At 37.6% G+C, this 26,125-nt stretch overlaps 1 protein-coding gene across 1 annotated transcript; it reads right to left on the bottom strand.

Moving 5' to 3' along the window:
• Positions 1-14,019: 14,019 nt before the first annotated feature.
• On the bottom strand, positions 14,020-22,793 carry LOC142607699 (SUPPRESSOR OF GAMMA RESPONSE 1). The gene is made up of 6 exons (XM_075779290.1): positions 22,603-22,793; positions 18,716-18,857; positions 15,891-16,077; positions 15,183-15,808; positions 14,475-14,870; positions 14,020-14,337 (listed from the first exon to the last, which is right to left on the bottom strand). The coding sequence occupies exons 1-6, from the start codon at positions 22,608-22,610 to the stop codon at positions 14,281-14,283; spliced, it is 1,416 nt and encodes a 471-aa protein (XP_075635405.1). The 5' UTR covers positions 22,611-22,793; the 3' UTR covers positions 14,020-14,280.
• Between the last annotated feature and the right edge of the window lie 3,332 nt (positions 22,794-26,125).

The following is a 26,125-nucleotide window of genomic DNA, read 5'->3' on the forward strand; positions in this document are numbered from 1 at the left end:
TGGTGCGGCCAATCAGAGGGGATCCGAAGTGGGGCTAGTTATGGTGTCTCCTGAGCGGATCACCATTGAAAAATCCTTAAGGTTGGGCTTCTCGGCCACGAACAATGAGGCTGAGTATGAGGATTTGTTAGTAGGGATGGCTATGGTACAAAAGATGGGAGAATGAGTAGTGGAGATATTTTCAGACTCAAGATTGGTCGTAGGCCAAGTGAAAAGAGAGTTAGAAACCCGAGATGTAAGAATGCAGGACTACGTGAACCGAGTCAAGCACTTGTAGGTAGAGTTTAAGTCTTTCTCCCTACAGCAAGTGCCGAGGAGCAGAAACACGCATGCTAACTCCCTTGCCACTCTTGCAACTTCCTCGGTGCAAGATTTGCCTCAGGTGATCCTAGTTGAAGATTTGCATAAGCCAGCTGAGGACGGAACAGGGAAGATCCTTCTTCACCAGATTAGGGTAGGGCCTAGCTAGATGGATCCTATTGTGTTATTTCTTAAGGATGACATCTTGACCAATGAAAGGGGCAAGGCTAATAAAGTACGAAGAAAAGCCACTCGGTTCTGGCTATCTGAGGATCAAAAGTTATACAAACGCTCTTTCTCTAGACTATATTTGTTGTGCATTCATCCTGAGAAAGTGGACCCCCTCTTAGAAGAGCTACTTGAGGGGATTTGTGGAAGTCATACGGGGGGCAGGTCACTGTCTCACAAGGCCCTAACCTAGGGGTATTGGTGGCCAAATATGCAAAGGGATGTGCAGGAATATGTGAAGAAGTGCGACCAATGCCAAAGATTCGCCCCAAACATTCACCAACCAAGGGATGTTCTAAATCCTCTCTAGCCCTTGGCCTTTTGTGTAATGGGGGTTAGATATTGTGGGACCTTTCCCTAAAGTAGTAGGGAACAAGAAATGGATTTGGTCGACACTGATTATTTCACCAAGTGGTTGAAGTCGAGCCCCTGTTAAACATCAAGGATGTGGACGCCAAGAGGTTTGTATGGAAAAACATTGTTGCTTGATTTGGGATTCCTCATACCCTCGTCTCGGACAACAGCCTTCAATTTGATAGTAAAGCCTTTAGAGGGTATTGCTGTGACCTAGGTATTACAAATAGATGTTCCACCTCAACATATCCACAGGGAAATGGACAGGCCGAGGCTGTCAATAAGGTCATAGTGAATGGACTTAAGAAAAGGTTGGATGATGCGAAGGAAAAATGAGTGGAAGATTTGCCACATGTCCTTTGGACATATCGAACTACACCTCGCAGATCCATGGGGGAAACACCATTTTCAATGACTTACGAAGCCGAGGCCGTAATTCCTCTCGAGACCAGATTCCTAACATTGAGGATGAGCTCTTCACTCCGAGCAACAATGATTTTCTATCAAAGAAGAGCTTGGATTTAATTGAAGAATGAAGGGAAAATGCTATGGTTCAATTAGCCTACTATCAACACAAGCTTAAGCAGGGGTACGACTCAAACGTGAAGTTAAGGCCAGTAGCACCTAGGGATTTTGTACTAAGAAAGGTCCTGGGTACTGCAAAGAACCCAGTATGAGAAAAGTTAGGGCCCAATTGGGAAGGGTCATACCGCATCACCTCGATAGCTGGAATAGGGGCCTATTATCTTGAAGATCTAGATGAAAATGTTGTACCACGCCCCTGGAATGTAAATAACCTGCGAATGTATTATTATTAATGAAAGACTTTGCCGTCGTATATCGTTTATTACATTGTGAGATACACTTCTTACTTGAGCATTAAACAGAACCTTAGTTATGCTTGGTCCCCTCGGACCACCTATTTGGGTAAATTAATGTTTCATGTCATTTCACTTGAGTATCAAATAGAACCTTGGTCATGTCTGGTTCCTCGGACCATATACCTTCAGTAAATTGATACTTTCTATAATTTTTCTTGAGTATCATACAGAACCTTGGTCATGCTTGGTTCCCAAACTACATACCTTGGGTAAATTAATACTCTCCAAAATATTTTGAGTATCAAACAAAACCTTGGTCATGTCTGGCTTCTCGGACCACATACTTTGGGTAAATTGATACTCTCCATAATATTTCTAGGTATCAAACAGAACATTGGTCATGCCTAGCTCCTCGGACCACATACCTTAAGTAAATTGATACTCCATAAATTTTCTAAATGTTAAACAGAACCTCGGCCATGCCTTGGATAAATTAACACCTTGACTAAATTAACATCTTGACTAAATTTTCTAAGTGTTAAACAGAACCTCGGCCATGTCTGGCTCCTCAAACCACATGCCTTAGGTAAATTAATGTTTTTTATTATTTTTCTAAGTGTTAACAAAACCTTGGACATGGTTGGCTCCTCAAACCACATGCCTTGGAACTATGGCTATGTCTGGCCCCTTAGACCACACGCCTTGGATGAATTAACACTATCCATTACTTATGTGAACCCTCAGATCACCTGCCCTGGGGGAATTAACACTTAGTGAATCTTCCAAGGGTGGAACCCCAGCATGTGCATCATCACATAAAAACAAGGATCCAACTTGGGCCTTAGTAAAGCTGCTCTGAGGGTACACTAAGGTGCTTTTAAGATTAGGTACTCATTCCTAACTAAGTATTCTACTTACTTCTGAGGACTTAGGCCTCCCCTTTTAATCACACAGCTTTCAGTACTAACACTTAGTCATTTTTTTCATCACTTTCATGGTTCTATCTTGTCGGAGTAAACAACAAAGTCCTCAGAATTTATTAATGTTAAAACAAGGATGTTCACTTGTAGAGGCATCATTTGCCTAAAACCTCAGCAAAGGGTAGGGAAAGGGGTATAACTAGCCAAATATAAATACAGCAACAAAAAAGAGATATTCACAGAATATAAGCCAAAGTATTTTCATTAAATAAAGGAATAATTACATTACAGATAGAAGCAGGTTGCCAGGAAGAAAGAAAATTTTAAAAAAAAAGAAGAAGGGGGAAAGTAAAACAAAGTGATTATAATTACAATGACAAAAGAAGAAAGAAAGGGATCCTAAAACTATGCATTGACTTTAAGAGGGGGATCTTCCTTGGACTTAGCCTCAGCATCCTTGGCATTGGGAGGGGGATCTTCCTTGGACTTGGCCTCAGCATCCTTGAGCTTGAGGGTAGCCTCTAGACCTTTGACCTCTAGCAAGGACTCAGCCTCCTTGTCTTTGCCCTTGCCCTTGCCCTTGCCCTTTTGGCCAAGGACTACCCTGATTAGCCCCCTTGCTCTGGGCCACCTCATCCCCCTGGCCTTGGTCACCAGCTTGTCCAGGCTCTGTGGAAACCTGGAGAGAAAGGAGAGAGCTTTGGGCGACAGAGGGCTGCTTAGGGGAATAGGCTCAAAGACAGTTGGAGGTGGGAGGGTAGCTGGAACCACACGGATGTCTATAGGAAACCACACGTTCTCAGCCTTCCTCCACTCTGAAGTAGCTAGGACTCCTGCCACATTGAGGGCTTCTGTCCATACCATCTGGCAATAGTCCTTGCAGATCTCGGCGAGCTCCTCTGCCAGGCGAATCTCAGTCTCTTCTACCCCGAGGTTATAGGAGGCCTGCGCCGAGGCCTATGCAGTCTCCTTGATAGTCCGGGCTGCTTCCTTGGCCTTGGCCAGCTCTACCTTCAAATCCAGGACTTCTTGTTGGGCCGTAGCTTGCTCTATTTCAGCATAATGGAGCTTCTTGTGTTGCTCCTCAGCCTGGTCTTCAGCATTTTTAAGCCCGGCCTTAACGCTTCGTCTCTCCCTCTCCTCCACTGTCAGCTTCGCGTTAAGCTCTTGGATTTTCTATTTAGCTGCACCTAGGCAAGATCCCTCTTCAGGGTTAAGAAAAGCTCTTACTGCCTCATTTTCTTTAGAGGAGTTATGTCCTTAAGCAAAAGGATATGCTGCTCTAGGGCTTCGGCTAGGTAATGGGCGTGCCCTTTCTGAAACTCCCTGATGGAGGAGTTCCGAGGAATGGCAGCCCTGTCTAACTCCAGCCGAGGGGCCCAGGAGGGGTTTTAATGGCACACCTAGACCACTTCACGCTCTTCCCTGCTCTCAACAAAAGAAGCCTGCTTCTGGCCCTTGGCCATTTTCTACTGCTTCGGCTCCTTTTGCCGGACCACCTTCCCCTCCTCGATTTCATCCTTCTCCTTCCTTTTCTTCCTCAGGTTGGGTATGGGGAGCAAGCTGCCTGGAGAAGGAGGAGGAGGAGGAGGAGGAGGAGGAGGGGAAAGAGCGGGAAGAGGCTGGGGCGCTAGAGCATCTTTGGATGTTTGCCCCTTAGCCCTATTTGCAAGGAGCTCCTTTAAACCCTTCTTTCTATTCAGGGCCATTTCTTCCTTATCTTCTGTACTGCTATCGATGCGTGTAACTATGAAGCCGGGGGCGCGAACACCCGATGTCCTATCCAACTTGTCCTCCTCGTCCAAAAGATGGATGACAGGGTCTCCCGCCTCCTCATTTTCTTCCTCGAGACGGAACTGGTCGATTTCCTCCTTGAGTGAAAATCGAGAGGAGGCAGTCTCTTCCCATGGAATCGCTGTTCCTAGAAGAGCACGTGGAGGAGGTCGAACAACTTGCACCACGTCTTTTCAGGCTAGAAAACCTGGCACCGTAACGTCTATACGGTTAAGCCAAGGATCGTCTGCTCGAATCATGTTGCCAACCTCCTAAAAGATATCTGACAGGGGCTCAAAGTCAAGGATGAGGTGGACAACCCTCAATTGCCTGTCTTCGCTTATGAACACCTCGAATCTGAGCACCCTGTTAAGATCGTCGACGTTGACAAATCGGATGTTAGGAGCCACGTATCTCTTATCTGCAAACACAACCGAGAAGAAAAATCACGGTCAGAAAGGTGAACACTTAGTCAAAAAAAGGGGAGGAATCACAAACCTATGTCTCACGACGAGGGACCTAAACCTAAGGCACCCCACTTGGCTCCCTCTCCTGGGTTGGGTAGTGAAGATTGTCATGCCATTCCCAAGAGGCGATTAAGTAGTCGTCCTTCATGCCCTTGTTGGACTTGGGAAGACATGATACGAGCCTAACGGCTGAGGACCTGGATTTAAGGTAATACCCTGAGTCACCAAGTGAATGGTACTTGTACATCCAGACGACATCGTGCCAGGTGAGGTTCAAACCCATGTGAGCATTAAGGGCGTCTACACTACCTAGAACCCTAAATAGGTTGAGTGCGCATTGGTGGGGGCACAGCCTATGGGCAAGTAGGTAATCCCTAGTTACGCTACCCCTGGGGAGTGTCATTCCCCCTTCTATGAAGGCGATCATGGGAATTACGACCTCCCCTCGTTCCTATCAGTATGCCACTACCTCGGAGCACAATATCGCAAGAAAACTACTTGGGGGATATGGTATTTCACCCTAAATCCCTTCATACTAGCGGAGGAATCTACAAGGTGTTTGAATCTACCCATTTAAACAAACTAGAGAGAGAGGCGAAAGAGGTGTCTAAGAAAATGAGGTAGAAAGTAGAAGGCCGAGGATACTGGCCGAGGAGAAAATAGCCTAGAGATAAAGAACTTACAAAAATAAGAAGGAGGTACGCCTCAGGAACTTCTTGGGAACGGGAAGAGTTGGGAAATCTGGGAAGCTTGGGATTGTGGGAAGCCTAAAGAGTTCGAAGATTTGTAAAGTGAGGGAAATGAACTCTCCAGGCGCCTTATATAGGAAGTGGGTTTTGGGTGGGAGTTATCCTGCCCAAAATTTGAGGAGAAATGTCAACTGTAGGATCTCCATCTCACTATTAGATGCAGGGAACAAGACGTCTCCTGGAGCATTTAATGAAGCGTTATGGACTCCGAAGCGTCAAGTACAGTTACGGGGCACTTGAAACGATATTCGCACGAATGGGAGTCAGAGACACGTGTTAATTTATCTACCTAAAGTCAAAACCCCATTTCTCTCCTCGAATGGGAGGAAACAAATTCGAGTTTTGAGGGGCTATTGTGGGGTATTGGAATTCCGAGTAAGGTAATTACGCCACGTGTCATAACATGGCTGAGAAGGGCAGTTACTGTGCCAAGGAGTCTTCGTCCTCGGATTCTATGATCACGTCATCAAATGAGGCCTTACAGTACAGAAAGAGTTTTGGGAAGGGGACCAACACTAACATGATTGAAGAGCTGGTGGCTGCCACCACATTTAATGCATCCCACCAAACCTCCTGGCCGCATTTATATGGAGAAGACCCTTGAATAGTGCAGCATTGGTTGCCGCATCTCACAGGGGTTCAGGGAAGGTGTCTGATAGGACTAACACTTGAGTGGTGGCCTACGTGATCAACAAATGGAAGGCCAGGATCATCTAAAATGGTCTATATAAGATAAAAGGTCCCCCGTAGAGACAGGATCGGAAAAGGGGCAAAGAAGAACATTGTAGCAAAAAGAACTGAAATTGTAAAGAAATCTCATAGTGATATATTCAAGAACAAATCTCCTCAGATTTGGCCGAGGAGAATTATCCTTCACAATACTGTGGTTGCCCTCTATTTTTCCTTGTCTTCTTGTTATCTTTAGCCCATAGTAAGCGTTTTCTGACCCATAAAAGCCTAGTCTTGGAGCCTACTCTCTAACAAATTCATTGTGTTAGGCTATTTCGGCCTAGGTCCTCCAGTCATTTGGGCTCAGGAGTTAAATCCAGTCCTTACAAAACTATTGTAACACTTAATAAGATAATTACACATTAAAGAAAAATAATAAATATATAAAATATAAAACCTTTGTTGAAATTTTTGTTATAACCACCGCGCACCTTTGGTGTAGTGGTCACTCCACAAGTATAAATGCTTGTGGGGTATGAGGGGCAAGGGCCGGGGTTTAAGTCTCTAGGAGGGAGTTTCACACACATATACACTTAAATCAGGGTAAAGTAGAAATTCTATCTTGTATAAAAAAAAAATTATTATAGAATTTTAGTTAAAGTAAATTTTCAAGCTCTTGAAACATATATCTAATAAAGTTCTGCTTAAACTAAATTATTGTAACACTTGATAAGATAATTACATAATAAAAATATAAAATATAAAAACCTAAAATAAAAAGAATCTAAAATAGAAAGAAAAAGAAAATAGTGGTGACAGTGAAAAATTGTGAGAGTTTTAGAAGTTTCGATTATATATATATATGTAGCTCCCAAAGTATTGTTTTGTTTGGGAAGTGTCACAACGATAGAGATTAGACTATACCTCATACATTCAGAATAGTGCTTTATATTTGTTTAAATTTTTGTTATATAATTTTAGATGAAGTAGAATTTTCAAGCTCTTAAAATATATATTTAATAGAGTTTTACTTAAACTAAACTATTGTAACACTTGATAAGATAATTACACGTTGAAGAAAAATAATAAATATATAGAATATAAACCTTTGTTAAAATTTTTGTTATAGAATTTTAGTTGAAGTAGAATTTTCAAACTCTTGAAACATAAATCTAATAGAGTTTTACTTAAACAAAACTATTGTAACACTTGATAAAATCATTACATTTTAAAGAGAAATAATAAATATATAAAATATAAAAACTAAAATAAAAAAATCTAAAATTAAAAGAAAAAGAAAATAGTAGTAACATGAAAAATTATATAAGTTTTAGAGATTTGATTATATATATATATATATATATATATGAATTTTGTTAATGTGTGCTCTAAAGGTACATAATAATTTTCATTTTTTGAAAAAAAAATTATCGAGAATTGAAAAATTATTAATAAAATTATTAATTATTAAAAAAATATTTTCAAAAATTAATAATTTATTTTGTACCCTATAAACATATATTAACCGGACCTTTTATATATATATATATATATATTAATTATGCGGGCCAAAGTGTCAGCAGGTAGTTAATAGAGATGTTTGAATATGCAATCTAAGTAATCTGTTGTCGGCCGCATAAGAGAGTGCCACCTATTTCTCCACTCCATAAAAGCTATAGAGCAGAGAGACAAGACACAGCGTGAATGGTCAAAATGGCAGCCTTATTGTGCCCACGTGCAACTCGTAATCCTCAACCCCACCACATACCCTATGTATGATTCTTTTTCCAATCCAAACATGGGCCCCACACGCCTCATCTATTCTTCAATTGTTGTTACTGTTACTGTTACTGTTACTGTTACTATTCCCCTCCAAATAATGTAAAACTTGAGCTCGTTTGTTTTGTTAAGTGTTTAAATAATTGTTTTTAATTTTTTAAAATATGTGTTGGTGAAAAAGCGTATAAAAATATGTGTAAAGTTATTTAAAAATTAAAAATCTGTATTTAAACATATATATCAAACATGCCCTCAATACTTCAAATTTCACATCACAGTGAATTAGGAAGACAAAGAATAAAAAAATGCTAAGATCAAACTAAATCCACAATTTGTCCATGTAATGATTTATAAGTAGTGGAATAAAAATTAATGGTCCTCGTGTATCCACCACAACTCTATCCGTTATGAATTTAATTGTGATCTTAGTATTATTGTAAATAATATATACTTAAGCAAGAAACTAAAAATTAAGTATAACCAGTAAGTTGACCGTGTGATACACGAATAATTTGTTAATATTTTATATAAGATAGTTTTGGATAGTGTTGTACATATATTATAATAAAAAAAGTAAATTAAATTAGAGTAAAGAAACATATACATTTTGAGATACTAAAAATTAGTTTAGTAATTTCTTTGCATATTTATACCCTTGTCAATGTAAGATTTTTTATTTTTTTTTTAAGATCATGAAACCAAAAATAAATGCAAAAAAGTAACAGGACCATAAAAATCAATTAATTTGTATTGTGTTCACATATTTCATACTATGAAATGAAAGTATGTATAACTTTCTCACTTTCTTCCATTTAAAACATGGTGTGGACAAGTGTGTATACATTTGTCTTATAAATGATTTAAAACCATGGTAGAATATGTGCGTACCAAATATTTTCTCTACTTATATACCCAAAACAAAAACTATCCAACCAAATTACCCAAACTTAAATCATATTTAAGCCCCAAATTTAAAAAAAAAAAAAATACCTATAAGGGTTTCGGCTTCTTGATGGTGGTGGGAGGTATGACGGAGGCGGCGGCCCCTCAAATTGCTCTCTCTTTCTTTCAAATGTTTTGTCAATCTCAGGTATTTTATTTTGGTAATATATCGTGAAACAATGCGTTTTATTTAACAATCCGCAGCATTTTTGTGTCTCTTTATGTCTCTCTAGTGCCTTATCTTGTTAGTTATTACTATTAGTCCTTAATTATTTTTTTTCTTTTTTTTAAAATATTAAAATGGTGGGTATGCTAAAAGACATGAAAAAGAGAGAAATGTGTGGTGTAAGTTTAGGCAATTAATGAGAGACTAATGAGATAATAGTAAAATAAGTTAATGTAAATTTTTAGGTAACAGTAAAAAAAACCTAATGAAAGAAGTAAGAAAATACTAAATGTAAAATTAGAGTGCCACTTGGCAAGACCTCATGCACTCTCGCATGAGGTCTCCCCTTTTATAATAATAATAATATTAATAATAATAATAATAATATTGATTGATTGATTGTTATGATTTTGGTTCTTTTATGTCTCTGAAATAATAATAGAATTTCACTTGTGACACGTGGCGGCAACATAAATATAACAAGTATCAACAATGACTGGTCCTAATCCTAACATTTTTTCTTCAAGCAATACTTGAACACCATGTGGTTGGTTTGGCAACTAGTTATTTAGAACGTGGGAGAGGGAGAGTAGTGTGGTTAGATTCAATGTCGCTATCCTTTTCATAGTGTTCCTCTCTTAGAGCTCGTTTGAAAAGAGAGAGAGAAAATTGAGGTACAAGTCTCGTGATGAATGGAGAAGTGGGTTATGAGGTACGTAAGATTAATTAATAATTATAAATATAGATTAAGGCAGTTAATAGGGAGTTTAAATCTTCTGTCTCACTTTTCCTGCTCCACTCTATATTTCACCAATAAAAACTTGTCACGTGTTCACCTAAGTAATTAAATACTACTATTAATTAATAACGATAGCATTAATAAGTCAATAATGATAGTATTTAATTACTTAGGTGAACACGTAACAAGTTTTTATTGGTGGAGTATAGAGTGGAGCAAGAAAAGTGAGACAGAAAATTTGGACTCGTTAATAGGATGCTTACAAGATTGATGATGTTTCAAACACACCCCCCCCCCCCCCCCCAACCCACCTACACAACATTTGTTCTTTCGAGACATGGACAATTGGTCCATTGGATATTTAAAATAGTTATATTTTAGGTTTAGCTTAGCTAGTTTTAATCATTGTCATTATGGTCAATCTTATAGACCAACTATTTGGATTATAAGGCATAATTAAACTTTGCAAAATAGATATAGGTCAAGACTCAATGTCAGAGTTTGCTAAAGATTATGTTGGCAGCCTTTTGTTATAAGGATTTTTCCAAGTTGAGCCATGAAAAAGCTAGGTAGCTAGAATGTGACGGCACTACACATAGGAGCTTTGGTATAATTTAGTTGATTATTGTATTAAACAATTTTGGAATGCTTAAATCATTGTCTCTGTGGACAGTAAATGACATTTTAGGAGACTAGTACCAAAGCTCTTAACTGCTCATCTTAATACCACTTCAAGAAATTATTTTTGTAATTACTTTGTGTGGGGTAAAATGGTCAAAATATGCATTTGGGTCTTGGACCTGATTTGGTGGTGTAAGCCTGTCCGAGCAGAGCCTTCGAGGCCCACAAGTCGACTCGTGCTAGATAGATTGGTGAGGTTGTCCAAGGTGAAGCGTCTCCTCGGGCAGGTTAGCTAAAGACCGTGTGACATGTCATGATGTATGGGGAGAGAATTCTGGAAGGCCTGGTGGGTAAAGATGTGTTCCATGCTGTTGTAAAGAGAAAGAACGTATGTGAAATATCGAGAGAAAAGGTTGCTACCACCGCATTAAAGACCCTGCACCTACCTCTCTGACCGCATTAATGGAGAAATAGCCTCTGAACAGTAATATTCAGCCTTCCAGCTATTGTTTAAAGACTTCAAGAAGGTGGTGGATGGAACAAGTATCTATTTGGAAGATCTGTGCTACACGTGGAAGAAAAAGGGGAGAAGAAGGTGGATATAAGAAAACGAGAGAGGTATGAAGAGGGGGATCGGAGAATTAAAGGAAAGAGATCAAGAGAGAGAAGGAATTGAAGACTTTAACTTCAATTGTAATATTTTGCTTAAAAAAAGAAAGACAATATAAATGGTCATCGACTTACGTCCGATGAGAGTTTTTTGTCATATTCATCTATTATTTATATAAGATAGCAACAATCTAGCCCGTTTATTATTTCTCCAACATCCATGACCTAGGTTTCAAACTCATACTCTACAAATTTCATTGTATAAGGCTCTTTGGGCCTGAGTCCATCTAGTGATTGGACCGAGTACAAATTGTGCACTTACAATTGGCGCCGTCTGTGGGAATCTAGTGCTTAAGAAATTGGAACACTATGGCAGGCTCAGATCCGCATCATGCAAAGTCTCAGGGGTCCCAACGTGAAGATCATTTCAAACGTCTCGAAAGTGAGAGGGATAGAAAGGGAAGCGTGCATACGGTGCACCCCAGTGGAAGCCATTCGCGTGGTGGGAGCAAAGCCCCCCATAAGGATGATGCTAAAGCCATGCAGAAGGAGATTGATCACCTTAAGAAGAAGTTGCGCCGTGCAAGGCGGAGGCGGACACCATCTCTTTCAGATCCTTCTTCGGAGGGCTCCCAAGGCAGTAGTTATAGGCCAAGGTTCAGGACTCCTTCTAGCGAAACCTTCTCGTATGAGAAAGACGATCTTCCGGGTCGTGGGCATAAGAAATCCTCCTCCAAGGGCTTGGGAAACGACGCTATGAGTAGAGCGTTACACCAGATCTCCAAATCACCTTTCACACGCAGGATCGGAGAATTAGAGGAAAGAGATCAAGAGAGAGAAGGAATTGAAGACTTTAACTTCAATTGTAATCTTTTGCTTAAAGAAAGAAATGCAATACAAGTGGTCCTCGACTTACGTCCGAGGAGAGTTTTTTGTCATATTCATCTATTATTTGCATAAGATAGCAGCAATCTAGCCCGTTTATTATTTCTCCAACATCCATGACCTAAGTTTCAAACCCATACTCTACAAATTTCATTGTATAAGGCTCTTTGGGCCTGAGTCCATCTAGTGATTGAACTGGATACAAATTGTGCACTTACACTTTGTATGTGAGATTAGAAACTACATCCACCATAGGAATAGATAAATTCTCAAAAACCTCCAGATACCCATGTTTTGAACAATTATTTAAATTAAAAAAAAAAAAAAAGGAGAAGAAAAAAAGAGGAGAAGAACAAAACAACACTCAAATATAAGAGAATGCATCATAATTCATCCTAATGGAAATACTAAGTTGGTTAGATTAGAACCAAATTGGCCAGAGTTTTGAGGTCTCATCTATCTGATCTTTAGCTGCATCCATAAGTACAAAAAGTGACCGTGGCCTTAGTATTAAACGCTTTTAGAACTAGAAATTTTATGTACACGACACAACATAATCCCACAACATATTTCACAACTCGTTTTAATTATGGTGAGTTTCAATTTAATATTTTACTATTTTATTTTGACCCTATAAGAGACATTCCTCGACTGTTGTGACAATTTGGTGTATTCCTAGCATAACTCATTAAGAACACACCATAGCCCTTTGATGATGCCATTTCCATGGAACAAAAAACTTTGGGCTGATCTGGCTTACACACCAAGAGGGTGCCCTACTCTCAGTCTCACCCAGCAAATTAAGGCACTCGTGCAACATGCTGGCTGCCAACCAGGTCCAAGCTTCACTGGTTACCAAGGACAGGTCTTCTTCATCTTGGTTCCCCCACAAGCAATTAATATATGCTGCTTATCAACAGATTTCTAGCCCCTGCTTGGCCAAATTCAATGCTAGGGACAATGTTCTTTTGGCCCATTTTCAAGCCGAATTGAATTGTGTGGTCTGCAAGGCATCCTCGTATGCATGCATGTATGTATGTATGTTCATACTACTGTTCCAGTTATTCAACAAAAATAAAATAAAAATCTAAGCTGTGCTGCTCCCAATGACTCAGGCAATCAATCTCTATTAATGTTTTCTTGACCATGAGCATCATATTCTTCCAATAACAAAGATGGTCCACACGGCATTGAGCTTTTTATTATGTCCCATCTTGGCTTCATCCACTCTAAACCTAAAATACTGTGTTTCACTTTCATTATTTAATCTATTAAGCAATAAGCACTAAAAAATAAAAAGAGGAAATGGCCAGCCCCCACCCCCCCCCCCCCTTTTTTTTTTTTGATGACATAGGAATTTTGTCTGCTTGGCAACCATTTTTCCTTTTTAGCTTTTTTAACTTTAAATTATTTATTTATGTACAGCACAGCATTTTTAATTCTCACTTTTATTAAGTTCAATTATACTTTAATAAACTTTTTAACAAAAAGCTACATCCAATTGCAAAGACATTCTCTTTTGGTCAAGTTAAAACTCTCTCAAGTCTTAATCCAAAAGAGTTCAAATTCTAGTGGGCTGTACGCCAATATCTATGACCTAAAACTAAAAGCAACCATATAAAGCCTTCTGCAAGAAGCGTAGTTACCAACATTGCAAAAGATACGGTCCGAGACCTTTTTTTTTTTTTTTGGCTGTGATCTACTACACTGAAACATTACATCTTATTATAGCAAACCATTCGTTTGGCAAGCCCAAAAGAGGCCAAATTTTTGAGCTTTTTTAGCTTATTTTGGCAAGCACCTGTGCAGCACACCCAAAACAAGAGTTTCCTCTTTTCTATGCTACTTTCAGCAAATACACAACCTTTAAATGCATTATTACAGCAAACAAGAACTTTGCAGCTCTAGATTCTAAGAAACTTCTAGATAAACTTATTGTTTTCAAATCAAACCTTGAAGCTAATTTTGAGACTTAAAAAAGAAACTTTGCTAGAACATTTTAAAGATAACAAATAGATCATATCTTTGATCTATTCTCATTAAAGGTATATAATTACAGCACGAGTTATATAAACAGTGACTTCACCGCCACAAATTACAATTCAAGTTTCCAGCAAAAGATTATACCTCGCCCATATAAATATACGGTTCAAACTGCCAAAAAAACAAACTGTATTTGATCCAAAGACATTCTAATAGGTGAAGTCTACAAAAAGTGGGCACAAAATTACCAGTCAAAATACCCAAACCGGCCACATTCAGTCAATCACCTTGCCACCACCCCAAGCTATATAACTGTCCTGCGATCCAAAATCCTACAATACCCATTTCCAGAAAATATTGTAATTAATTCCAAGCACAAAAAAGACAACAATCAAAGATGTTCAGAGGAAATATCAGAATTTGATTACTTTTGCATAATGCAAACAAAATGTTAGAGAGGACAACTTACAAGCTGACTAAGTCGGAATTCTGTTGGTGTATCAAGTTCTATGTTTGCTGGATCACACGCAAGGTATTGACACTCCTCTAGATCCTTCTTTAAATCCTCTGGCCCTAGTTGAGCATAATCAGAAAGACGAAGTTTGCCATTCCCATTCTCATTTCCATCCCTATTGGGAGACTGGCTCTGAAAAATATCGTCACACAGAGACAGCGCTTCCACAAGTTGTTGAGAATCCAAAAGATGTTGTGACTCACTCTCCCACCATTTTGGATCTTCCTCAAGATGATCACCATTGTTATCCATCACTTCACCAGTATGATTTTCTACCTTGGGCTGATCATCAAAATCAGGCATTTTGTATTCAGGTTCAACCTCTTTTTCTATATACTCATTTGCAGGATGCTTCAGTAGAAAAACAAAAAAAGGGTAATAAAATATCAGTATCACATAAGCACTTATGTTAAAATGTAAAAGGTATATATTTTCAGCAATTTACTTTTATCTTGGAATTTTCAGTTATCAATCCAAGCATGCCACGTCTCAGTTCTTCCAGACAAAAGGAGTCCAAAAGTACATCAGAAATGGTAGCCTCCGATTGGTAACTAAAACAATTGAGAAGCGAAGGCAGAAAATATGAAACAGCATACTTTCATAACAAAAGATGAAAGTATGTTCATGCTGCCAGGAGAGAGAGAGAGAGAGAGAGAGCTCTACCTGAGCCAAGGGAACTTCACTAGTAACAGTAATATCTTGCCCAAGGTCATTCTTTGAACAATGCCTTTCAATACGAGGAGGTGGGTCAGGAGTGACAGGACCGGCTTTTACAGTCACTGGATCGGTGGTTCTTTCAATACGAGGAGGTGGGTCAGGAGTGACAGGACCGGCTTTTACAGTCACTGGATCGGTGGTTCTTTCAATACGAGGAGGTGGGTCAGGAGTGACAGGACTGGCTTTTACACTCACTGGATCAGTGGTTTCAGGGAATTCTTGATCAATCTTTTCAACCTGCTTGACTTGCTGTTGCTGCTGCTGGTAAAATATTTTAGAGATGACATACTCCCCATCCTGTTCCTCCTCTGCAGTTCCTAGGTGATATTGATGCATAACCCAGTTAGTTTTCTCAGCTTTGCCTCCTCTTTCCATGCTCATGTAGAGAACCATGATCTTCTTACACCCCCTTTGAACCCCATCAAAGATCACTGGTTTGGTCCTACCAGTTTTGTGCCAACGGACATCACCAAAATCATCACCATGTATCTTTCTACGCTTTCGAGTTCCTGTATTGTAAGCCTTGATTGCTCTATGAAAAAAGTGAGATACACTTCCATCCTGCTTGACTCCTAAAATAATTTACATTTCAAAATTAAAATAATGATATACGATAAAGAAAGAAGAAAAACATGCAAAACTCTTCCTGCCAACCTGGTAGATTTTGAGGATGGGCATAACAGATTCCATCATCTTTTTCAACAGTTTGTATAAACTCGTCAATAAAAGGATGGGGTTTTAAATCCCCTTCTCCAACTTTTGCAAGTAAGTGCCAGATAATCTCATGATCAGATGGATCAAACTTCACACCTCTAGGTAATCCTGGCCACTCTTGAGCAACCTAAAAACAGACAGGATTCATATTATTCCGAATATTTACAAGTGGTACAATTTATCTTACAAACAGAAAATTTCAGCAACTTAAAAAAAATTATTTTGACAATAAATGCTGGACAAGTTTATTTTCTTCTTTTTTTTCTTTTGCACTTCAAGCCTACCCCTGAGATTTGGGCTGAGATTGTCAAGATCTCAAAATGCAGAACCATTTGCAATCCCAATTCACAAAATGTACTATGTATGTTCCTAAGAAACTGGTCATAAGATGCAAAGAGATATGAGTCTATAATATTTCAAACAAGTTATGTAACAATTCAAAAACCTAATAAAATAAATTAACCATTTAAAACTACATTAAAAGGTGATCAAGGTAATCCCATATGATGCTGATATCCCAGTTGGGACAAATGTAGTCCAAGTTTTGTATGATAGATATCAAACTCATTAGAGTGGGAAAGTGGTTCAATCCCAATCTCAACCCATGAATGTACAACAACCAGCAAAGAGATACACCAACACATAGAATCCAATCTTTCAATTTTTCCTGCCTGCATTGGCACAGATTGAGTGGCTAATTACATCACAGTTTTCTAATTGGTGCATGGATATTTATTTCAGAGATGCAATAAACACATGCAAAAGTGGTAATTCACATTCAGGTCAATTAATAAATGCATCAAATAGAATGAAATCAACATGAGGTCAATACTCTGCCAGTTCAGAAACAAGTGTTGAGAATATCCAAACCCTTACTCAGTAAAGTTCAGTTTGGGCCACTCAAGTTGCATTAAACCATTCTGACTACTCAAATTCAAACAGCAAAATTTACCTAGTCCTATTTATCCATACAACAACCTGATATTTCTCATATGAAAGCAGGAGGAGGCCATGGGCACCATACAACTCAGTCAGACTTGTGGAAGCATAAAGGAAAAAAATAACATATACTAACACAGAATAGGACCAATTTTGCAACTTATATCAACTTGCTATAGGCAACATAGATGTTAACCCAAATATAGTAAGTTATGATCATAGCACTATGGACTAAAAGCCCACTCAAACAATGTTCTGGTAGTATACATTATCATATATGCCATATAACATGAGGCATCATCTCTCTAATATGCCCTAAAAGCTATGAAAACTGAAAAAGCACCTGTTGTCACTAATGGTGATTTATAAAAATTTGAAACCAATTACATGTTATCGGAGTACATGTGGGTTAAGGACATTTACAACGATGAAAAATACAAGCATTTTTCTTTTCTCATGCAAGTGCATTATGTGAGCTCTAAATCAGCACAAGCATGATCACTTGATAAAGCATGGGAAGTACCATGCATTGAGATTGTGGGGGACTAAATGTTGATTCACATAATTACACTTCTGCACTTGTAAAGCTGTTGTAGCCCTATTGGTCACCACTCACCATTTTGTATGTCAAACAAGTAGTTAATTGCCTCAATGCAGTCACTAAAGAATATCTCAGTAAAAATTTTGACCAACAAATTACAAATTTAGGGCATGGAATGCAAAATTTTCTTATCCGAAATCATCCTCATATCTATGGTAACTATAATGACGACATACAATGTTGACAAGTCATATGACATATGTTACAGAAGTTTTCAGGTTGATATTCTTTAATCACAAGTTATAAATTTTTTTGCCTTGTTAACAGCAATTTGTAATTGTTAATGCTAGAATCTCAGTTGCAAGGAAACACGATAATTGCACTAAAAATCTTAAAAGCAAATGTCAAGGGCGCCTATCTGAAATTTGCGATGGGATACTATAAAACTGATAATATGCAGTGAATAAGAAAAAAAATGTATATGATCTTACTATAAAACTGTCATTTTCTAAATGTATATTTATATATAATTAATCTTGTTTTGACTTATGATTATGTGTAACTTTTCACCTACTAGACCTTAAGAAACTTCAGGATCATCATACAATAATTTTATCGCAAATACTTTCATAAAAACTCAGATATAACGTCCTAGTCCCCCATTTGATTGCTAAGCAGTACAAACCTAACTCATAAATACTTATCAGCTGATTGTTCAATTTCCATAGTTTCCTGTACAAAGAGAAAATGTTAAAAACGAGATCAACAAAGGCAATTTCAAATTCATGTGTAACAACTGCTAAATTCAGTCTTATCAAGAACCACCACATACTCATATATAAAAATAAAAACCTAGGCACAATCTTTTGTTTGAAGTTCAGGTAGTTGTGGACCATTCTTATCACTCAAAATGCTGAATTACTTTCATAATGAGCCAAGAAAAGAAAGTATTCTGAGTCATTTTCTAGATGTATATTTATATATAATTAATCTTGTTGTCCCCCCTGGTGTTCTAAGTCAGATTTTGTTGTCCCCCCTTGTCCTACGTCAGGTACACATGCAAAGAATTGAGAATCAAATAGAAACTTGTTACTCATGAGACACAGGAAAGTTCAAGAAAGGGGGGGGGGGGGGAGAGGGAGGGAATTTCTTCCAAGAAATATAGGAAAATTAAACAGAAACAATGTTAACAAGCCCTGGAAACAGCAGAAAGCAAAACATTCAAACAAATTTTTATCCTCTTAACAAAATCATATTTAAGCTTAAGAAAAGTTAGAGACTGTACATCACTGTTGTCAATCATAAACTGGCAATTAGGGCAAGCTCTGCTGGGGTTGCTTTTCCATGTAACTCTATCAGGATGACATGTTGCAGATGCACTCTTTATTTTCGTAGCAATTCTGTTACTGTCCACCAACCATGATGGTCTGCATAAATTACACAAATTACTTATAATAAGAATCAAGGCATACTTTTAATAACACAGGGAAATATTGTAATTACACAGGATTCTAAATTTTTTTTTTCTTTCTGATTGGTAAGTTACACACCCACACAGTGGGTCTTGAACTCACAACCTCACCCTCCACCTAGCACTTACAAGGGAAAGAGGTACCAATTGAGCTAGAGCTGAGTGAAACACAGGATTCTAAGTTGTTAGTACAACAAAGATAAAGAAAAAAAAAAGGAAGAGGTGCCAGTTGAGCTAGAGCTCATTGGCACTTAGGATTCTAAGTTGTTACTACAACAAAGATAAATGTAAAGAAATAATTGATGGCGAAAACGAGAATCACAAGATCAAGTAATAAAAATTAGGAATGTCAAACAGGTTATGAAAGACAAGCCCATTATATTATTAAATCTAAATTGAAATGTTTCAATTACCTACAGTCTCATTAAAATTTTCTTGGGTCTATGGCATGCTGCCTAAAGTAGAGATAACAAGAGAAATGTGATGATCATGTGCTTCAGTCTAACACAATCTAACACATTTTCTAATCACAAACAAAAACCTAGGAGTGTGATGAGTATTATGTTTTTTATATTTTTTTATAGGTAAACCTATTTAATTGATGTGATAATTCATAATCTATTTTTCTATTTAAAAAAATAATTAAACGTATATTTGTTTTGAAGAAGTGGGTTAATGGGAGAGTGTTCCTATTTTGTAGGCAACGATTTAGTGCAAGTTAGATATGTATTTTTACCGGACTATCCTTTAGTTTTGTCTCTACTTCAACCTACGGGTGTAGGGGCATTTTGGAACAAAAAAAAAAAAAATCTGGTCCATGTAGGGAAAATCCCTTAAATAGTAGTATAGAAATAGATAAATAAGCAGTGTGGATTGGAGAAAACCAATCCTAACTTACTGCTCTGCGGTTGTTGTAACCACGTGGAAATATTTGATTCATCCATCAATAAACCTTGATAAGTTGACAGGACCCAGAAATTCTTTGACAGTTGAAGATTGATTCTTATCTTTTTATGTTTTATTTAGTTTTCTCCAATAATCAATTTCTTCAGCTTGACCCATATACATAATCAGACTCAATGACATGAAGCTTATTATGCTTCAGTAAAATAATAGCAACCAGGAACAACATCAGATGAGGGCAATTACAGGTTTCCTTTCACATTATCATCACTATAATTAATTGCAGGTCATTTAAAATGACACCAACATGTCTAAGTAAATTAATGAGACCTGTTACACTTTGTTATCACAATGTAAAGACAAAACCAATATTTGCCAAAAGTGACCAACCGGTTCAGGTACAAGATACTATCATTTTCGCCTGGACAATTAGACATCCAACCCATAATCACAACGACCCAATTGCAAAAGCGGAGCTAAAATGGAAAGGATCGATGGCTACAAGTGCCAAGTAGTCACCAATCGAGTGATCTCAACATCATCATATCAACAAGAAAACACATGATCATGATCCTTGTAAGAAGAAGTAAATGACAAATAAGACTCAAAAGACAAACTTTATAGTTGTAAAATGTAATTCTGAACATAGGTGATGCAACAACAATAAACCATTAATGCTTCCAAAATACATCAATGCATCACATTAAGGTACTTCAGCAAGAATGGTGACAATATCAGCAAAAAGAAGTATTTTATTCAGCAGCTCTATATGTGCCCAACCAAGGCATATCTTCTTTTTATTCCTTTTCTTTAAACCCTGAAACTAACCTTCAAAGATCACAGATACTCAACACATAAATACACAGGAAGCACAATAAGAAAGATATAAGAATATAAATGACATTGAGTACCAATATCTGAAATTGAACTTCCCAATAGTGCCTAACATAACAAAAATTCTATCTTCTACTTCTTCATTTTCCCTGTTTGATTGGTAATTATAGACACACCTAGTGGGTCTTGAATCCATGGCTTCACCCTCCACATTGCTCCTCCAGGTGGAGGAGATGCCATGTGAGCCAATGCTCATTTGGCATAACATTATTCCTATATTCTAATAATTCTATACCCAATACAACATACAACTAAATTGAGCATAGAAACACATAACAATAATTAACCACTTATATAGACGCTCCTACTCTACTTCCAACTATGATAATCTCAGGGGTCGAGTATGGAAAACAAAAATACATGAGAGGCATAAAATGCCTCTCTGGAGGATTGCTGCGGATTGCCTCCCTAAAAAGGGAAAAATTGGGAAATTCTCTGAGCTCCCTGATGATATGTGTTGGTTGTGCAATTCTGAGAAGGAAACAGCACTACACATTTTCACCAAATGTCCACTGAAGAAAGCTCTATGGTTTTGTTGTCAGTGGGGAATCAGACTTGATGATTTTAATTTCATCAGCATTACAGATTTTGTTAAGTTTTTGTTGAATCCACCATCAGATCCATATATGGGAATAAATGGAGATGATCTTCTACAATTTGGTGCAATTATATGTGATCAAGTGTGGAAGCTAAGAAATGGCATATTGTTTGAAGGAATTGAATTGAGCCATGATGACATTAGAGCTCGGCTCTCCAGAGCATTTGCAGAGTTCAAAGGTGTTAGAACTAACACATCAACATCGTCTCCACCAAGAATTAATGCTCAGTGGATAGTGCCTTGTAGAGGGCCATTGAAAGATAATGTTGATGCAGCGTTTGGAAAGTCAAGATCCATCATTTCTGCAGTGGCTAGAGATTGTTTAGGGGAGTTCATATTTGCCTGCACCAAACACCCTCCCCCTCTGCAAGCAGAGGCTAAAGCTCTTAGGGGGGCAACCTTCCTTTCAATACAACTTCCATTTGAATCCATATGCATTGAAGGGGACTCCGAAGTGTGCATCCAAGCCATATCCAATCTGAACGTAAATACCCCGTGGAGGATTCTAAATATAATCTCAGAAATAATCTCTCTTGCGAACCATGTAAATGGGCCTTCTTTTTGTTAGATTCCAAGAGCAGCCAATAGGGCTGCCCTAAATGGTCTATATGTAATAGGATCATTGGTTCCTTTGATGTTACTAACTGCAAACACCCCCCCCCCCCCCGCGCGCGCCGGTGGAGGCATCTTTGTTGTCTATTGTGTAGTCTTTGTTGTACAGTCTTTTTCTCTTAATAAGAATTTACAATTCGTAAAAAAATAATAATAATTAACCACTTAAGTTCACAAATTGTTTCCCACTTGTCGCCACACCATTTTCAGGCACAGAGATTCCATTCCAGAGCTACAAAGTACAATCAATTTTCCTAGTACATTAGTCAGCAATTAACCAAAAATCATAAAACCCAAATAGAAAATTTGATTCAAAAATCATTTCTTTTTTTTTCCTAACACAAAAATAACTGCCCAGATGGTCTCCATCCCATTCTGTAAAACACCAATGAATATCAAACGAAATCTCAGTTATAAATAATAACTAAAATAACCGAACAAAAATCACCCAGATATTAAAACCGTCATTCTGATATGAAACCTAAATAACCCATTAACTAGTTGGTCCGTCCGTACAAAAATAATGGGTCAAGTTGGGCAACACCTAACTAAACAAATATCATAACAACCAAAACCTTTTTTTTTCTATTATGATTTCTAAGGCAACCCATAAAAACAAAATAAAAAAGAGTTTTTGACATTCAACTTATACTGAATCAGTGTGATTCCTGCGATGAATAGAGAGAGAGAGTACCCAGCCATGTGGAAAGGTTAGTGATGAAGTTCAGAGATTCAAAACCTTTGTCTTTCACTGCTTCTACCTCAGCCTTCTTTCTTTGTTGGAAGTTTTTTTTATGATGGGTTGGAAGTTCAGAGTTGATTGAAAGTGAAGTGGTAGTGTATGTCTAAAAAGTAGATAGCTGGAGAAATATAAAAAGTAGTACCGGTTTTCTATTTTCCTTTTTCCTTTTATAATTATTATTATTATTTTGAAATTTGAAAAAGTGTTACTGTTATTCTGTATGAACAGCTTGGGGAAAAGAAACACAATTTGCTTGTACGTTTTTTTTTTTTTTTTAACAAGTAAATAATGGCGCCACTTCTTCTTGACATGGCGAGTGGTAGGGTTTGGATCGCATCCTCTCCATTTCAAAGTGAAATGGAGAGTGTCCAGTTGAGGGTCAGGATTAATTTGAAATACATCTAGGGTTTAAGATGTGCCACGTCAATTAAAATGTTAAAAACTTAACTCAACAAATTCAAATTCTAGTTAAATCAAGGTTAACTCAGCACATTTTTTTCTCTCACCATTCCATCCGAAATTTCAAACTCTCTCTTCTCCAAGGATTCTAAACACCCAAAACCCAAATGAAAATCCCATTTTTCAAACCCCCCAAATCCAAACTCACCAAATCCCTAAACCTACAAAACTCAGCCGAGAGAGAGACAGACAGACAGAATACTCACCGGAACAGCCGTCCTCGCCGCCGTCTGCAAGCTTCGTTCTTGACCAAGACGAGAAGAAGGCCTTGTGGGTTTGGAGTTACAGAGTGACGAGTGAGCGTGATAGAGGCTTTGTGGGTCTGAGATTGGAAGAGTGATGTGGCATAAAAATTGGTTTATTCACACTCTGTTCAGTTTCTGCATAGTTGTGCATGCGAAGTTTATGGAGCCGAAACAGAGTGTGAAGAATTTGGATTTGATGAAAAAGATTGAAGAGCCTTTACCCTCAAGCGTGAAATCGAAGATTATCAGAAGGGGTATGAGTTTAGGGCCTTCCGAAATACTCACCGGAGCCAGAGCTAGGCAGAAGCCGGAGATCACGCCGCCACGACAATGACATCTAAAAGGGCTGTGAAGAAAGAAGATGGGGTTATTGCATTAATTTAGCCAAAGAAGTTGTTTAAAGATGGAGAAAAGTCAGTGAAGAAGCCAGTGAAGCCAAGCCGGGTTGTGGCGAGCAGGTATAATCAGATTGCTAATCAGAGTAATGGGAATTTGAAATTGAGTGATGGTAGGAAGCGGTCTCTACCGGAGTGTGACATTGGAATTTATTTTGATTCTCCCTTTTGAATCTGTTATCATCTTTTACTGGTTGATTGATTTATTGGTTCTGAGAATGCGTTTGGATTCAGCGTTTTGGCGTCTGCGTTTATCCTTCAGCGTTTTGCTCTTTTCTTTTTTCCTGCAGCACGCTTTTCAGGGGACAAACGGCTACTGTTCATGAACAGTAGCCGTATATTTTTGATTTCTCAGCCATTTTCTGCCGTGAACAGTGCATTCGTGCACTGTTCACGGACCCACAAATTTCATTTTCAGCAATTTTTTTATTAAAAATGGGTCCCACAATACTATTCACACATTTAAAAATTATTTTGCTACAGTGTTTTCAGTTTTCAGTTTTCAGCAATAAGTTCTATCCAAACACATCCTGAATATGGTTTCTTTTTTTGTGCTATATGCAAGTGGTGTTTCAGCTTTGTAGGATTTATGGGTTGTTTCAATCTGAATTCGTTACTAAAATTATTTCAGTATTTGATTTTTTTCCTCAGGTTTGCCTAATTCTGAACTCTTGCTCCTCATCATTATGACAAATATGGTCATTAACTCTTACCATTTTAGCTTATAAGCTGAATTAAACCTTGTACTTTCAAATTAACTTGTCAATGTTAACACTTTTAGGTTCTAATAGGAAGAAGTCAATATGGGGTCAAATGCTCTTTCGAGGTGTAACTCTTCTATGGTATAGAACTACTTTGTGATATGTTCATTCCATTATCAAATTCTTCTATAAAAAAACTCTACCCTTCCCATACCTTTATCAATTTTACCTCAAGAATGGTTGCTGCAGTTCTTGGCACTAATCCTAAATTTAAGAACTTGGTTAACAATAATGCTTGATGATTGGTTTAATGCAAAACATGCTTCTTTGAACTTCTTTGTGCATTAACAATACTTTTAAGTACCTTGCTGAAATTTATGTCCCTAACATTACTTGTTATTAGTAGTGCTTTGTAGAATTATCATTTAATTTTTTATCACATCAGTATTGCATCTTGGCATGCTTGAATTTACTCTTACATTATATCATATGCTTTATGCATCATACTATTTATCATGGTTGAGTATGTGAATCACTTATAGTTTGTTATAGTGTATTTGCTATATGTGTAGAACTTTCATTTGATGGTATGTATTTTTGTCATAATGCATTTGATTTTTATATTTATAGAAAATGAGTTGAAGCGGCTAGTACCATCTATTAAAAAGTCTGAAGAGAAGGGTATCTGTACAAAAGTCTGTAGAGAAGGTTATGGTTGTTGTTCAAGGAGTCAAGCGCAAGATATATGCAAAGCTTCATGTACCAAATTTGACACACTTGTTATCAAGAAAAGGTTTTGAAGTATTCCATGACCGATTGAAGACAACGTATTTTGAAGCTAGCAAGGCTAATTTTCAGTTTTAGTAAAGATTTAGATTTGATATATTCTTAGCTTGTAGGACAACTTGGACAAGTGTTTGCATAATTTGTAGTAGCATTTGGATAGTTTTCATAGTTGGCTTATGAAGGTACTCAAACATGTACATATAATATACCAACATATATGAGTAAGTAGCTTTTAGTCAATCATTGTTCATAAATGTGACAAGTTATTTTCCCTTGAAGCATTGCAACTATGTATGTACCTGTGCTTGACAAATTTTCCCATTTATGCGTTGTTTTATAGAAACCATAAACCAATGGAATTTGTACCACATACATAACTACAAGGTCATAGAGTATCATAAAATATAAAGCAATTGTTTCAAATTGATCAATTTTGATGACGCATGAAATTTGATCCAACAGAGTAGACAAGAAAGGAATATAATAAAAAAAAATGAAATTTTTTTATTAAAATGTAAACTTTGGTCACATAACAAGAATTTCATAGAAATATACACTTTAATTACATGATTATAATAACATGAAACTTCTACAATTGGTGTGCCTATTGCTTGACTACACATTCGACCTCTTGCTTCTTGACTATACATTCCATCCAAAGTCCACAACTTTCAATCTTAGCTTGATCACTTCAACTTGCATCATGTTAAACAACTTTTTCTTTTTCTTTTTGATGAGGAAACTTCCATTAAACCAGAAAGTGAATTACAACAGAGCAGAGGGCACAGCCCCATTACAAGCAGTCCATATGAATCCAATTTCTCACTACTGGAGGAGACATCCCACTCCACACCTGACTAATCTCATTACATTTAGCATAGTGGGCCAG

This window comes from Castanea sativa, chromosome 8 (assembly GCF_040712315.1).
Source record: "Castanea sativa cultivar Marrone di Chiusa Pesio chromosome 8, ASM4071231v1".
In the NCBI taxonomy this organism is placed as follows: domain Eukaryota; kingdom Viridiplantae; phylum Streptophyta; class Magnoliopsida; order Fagales; family Fagaceae; genus Castanea; species Castanea sativa.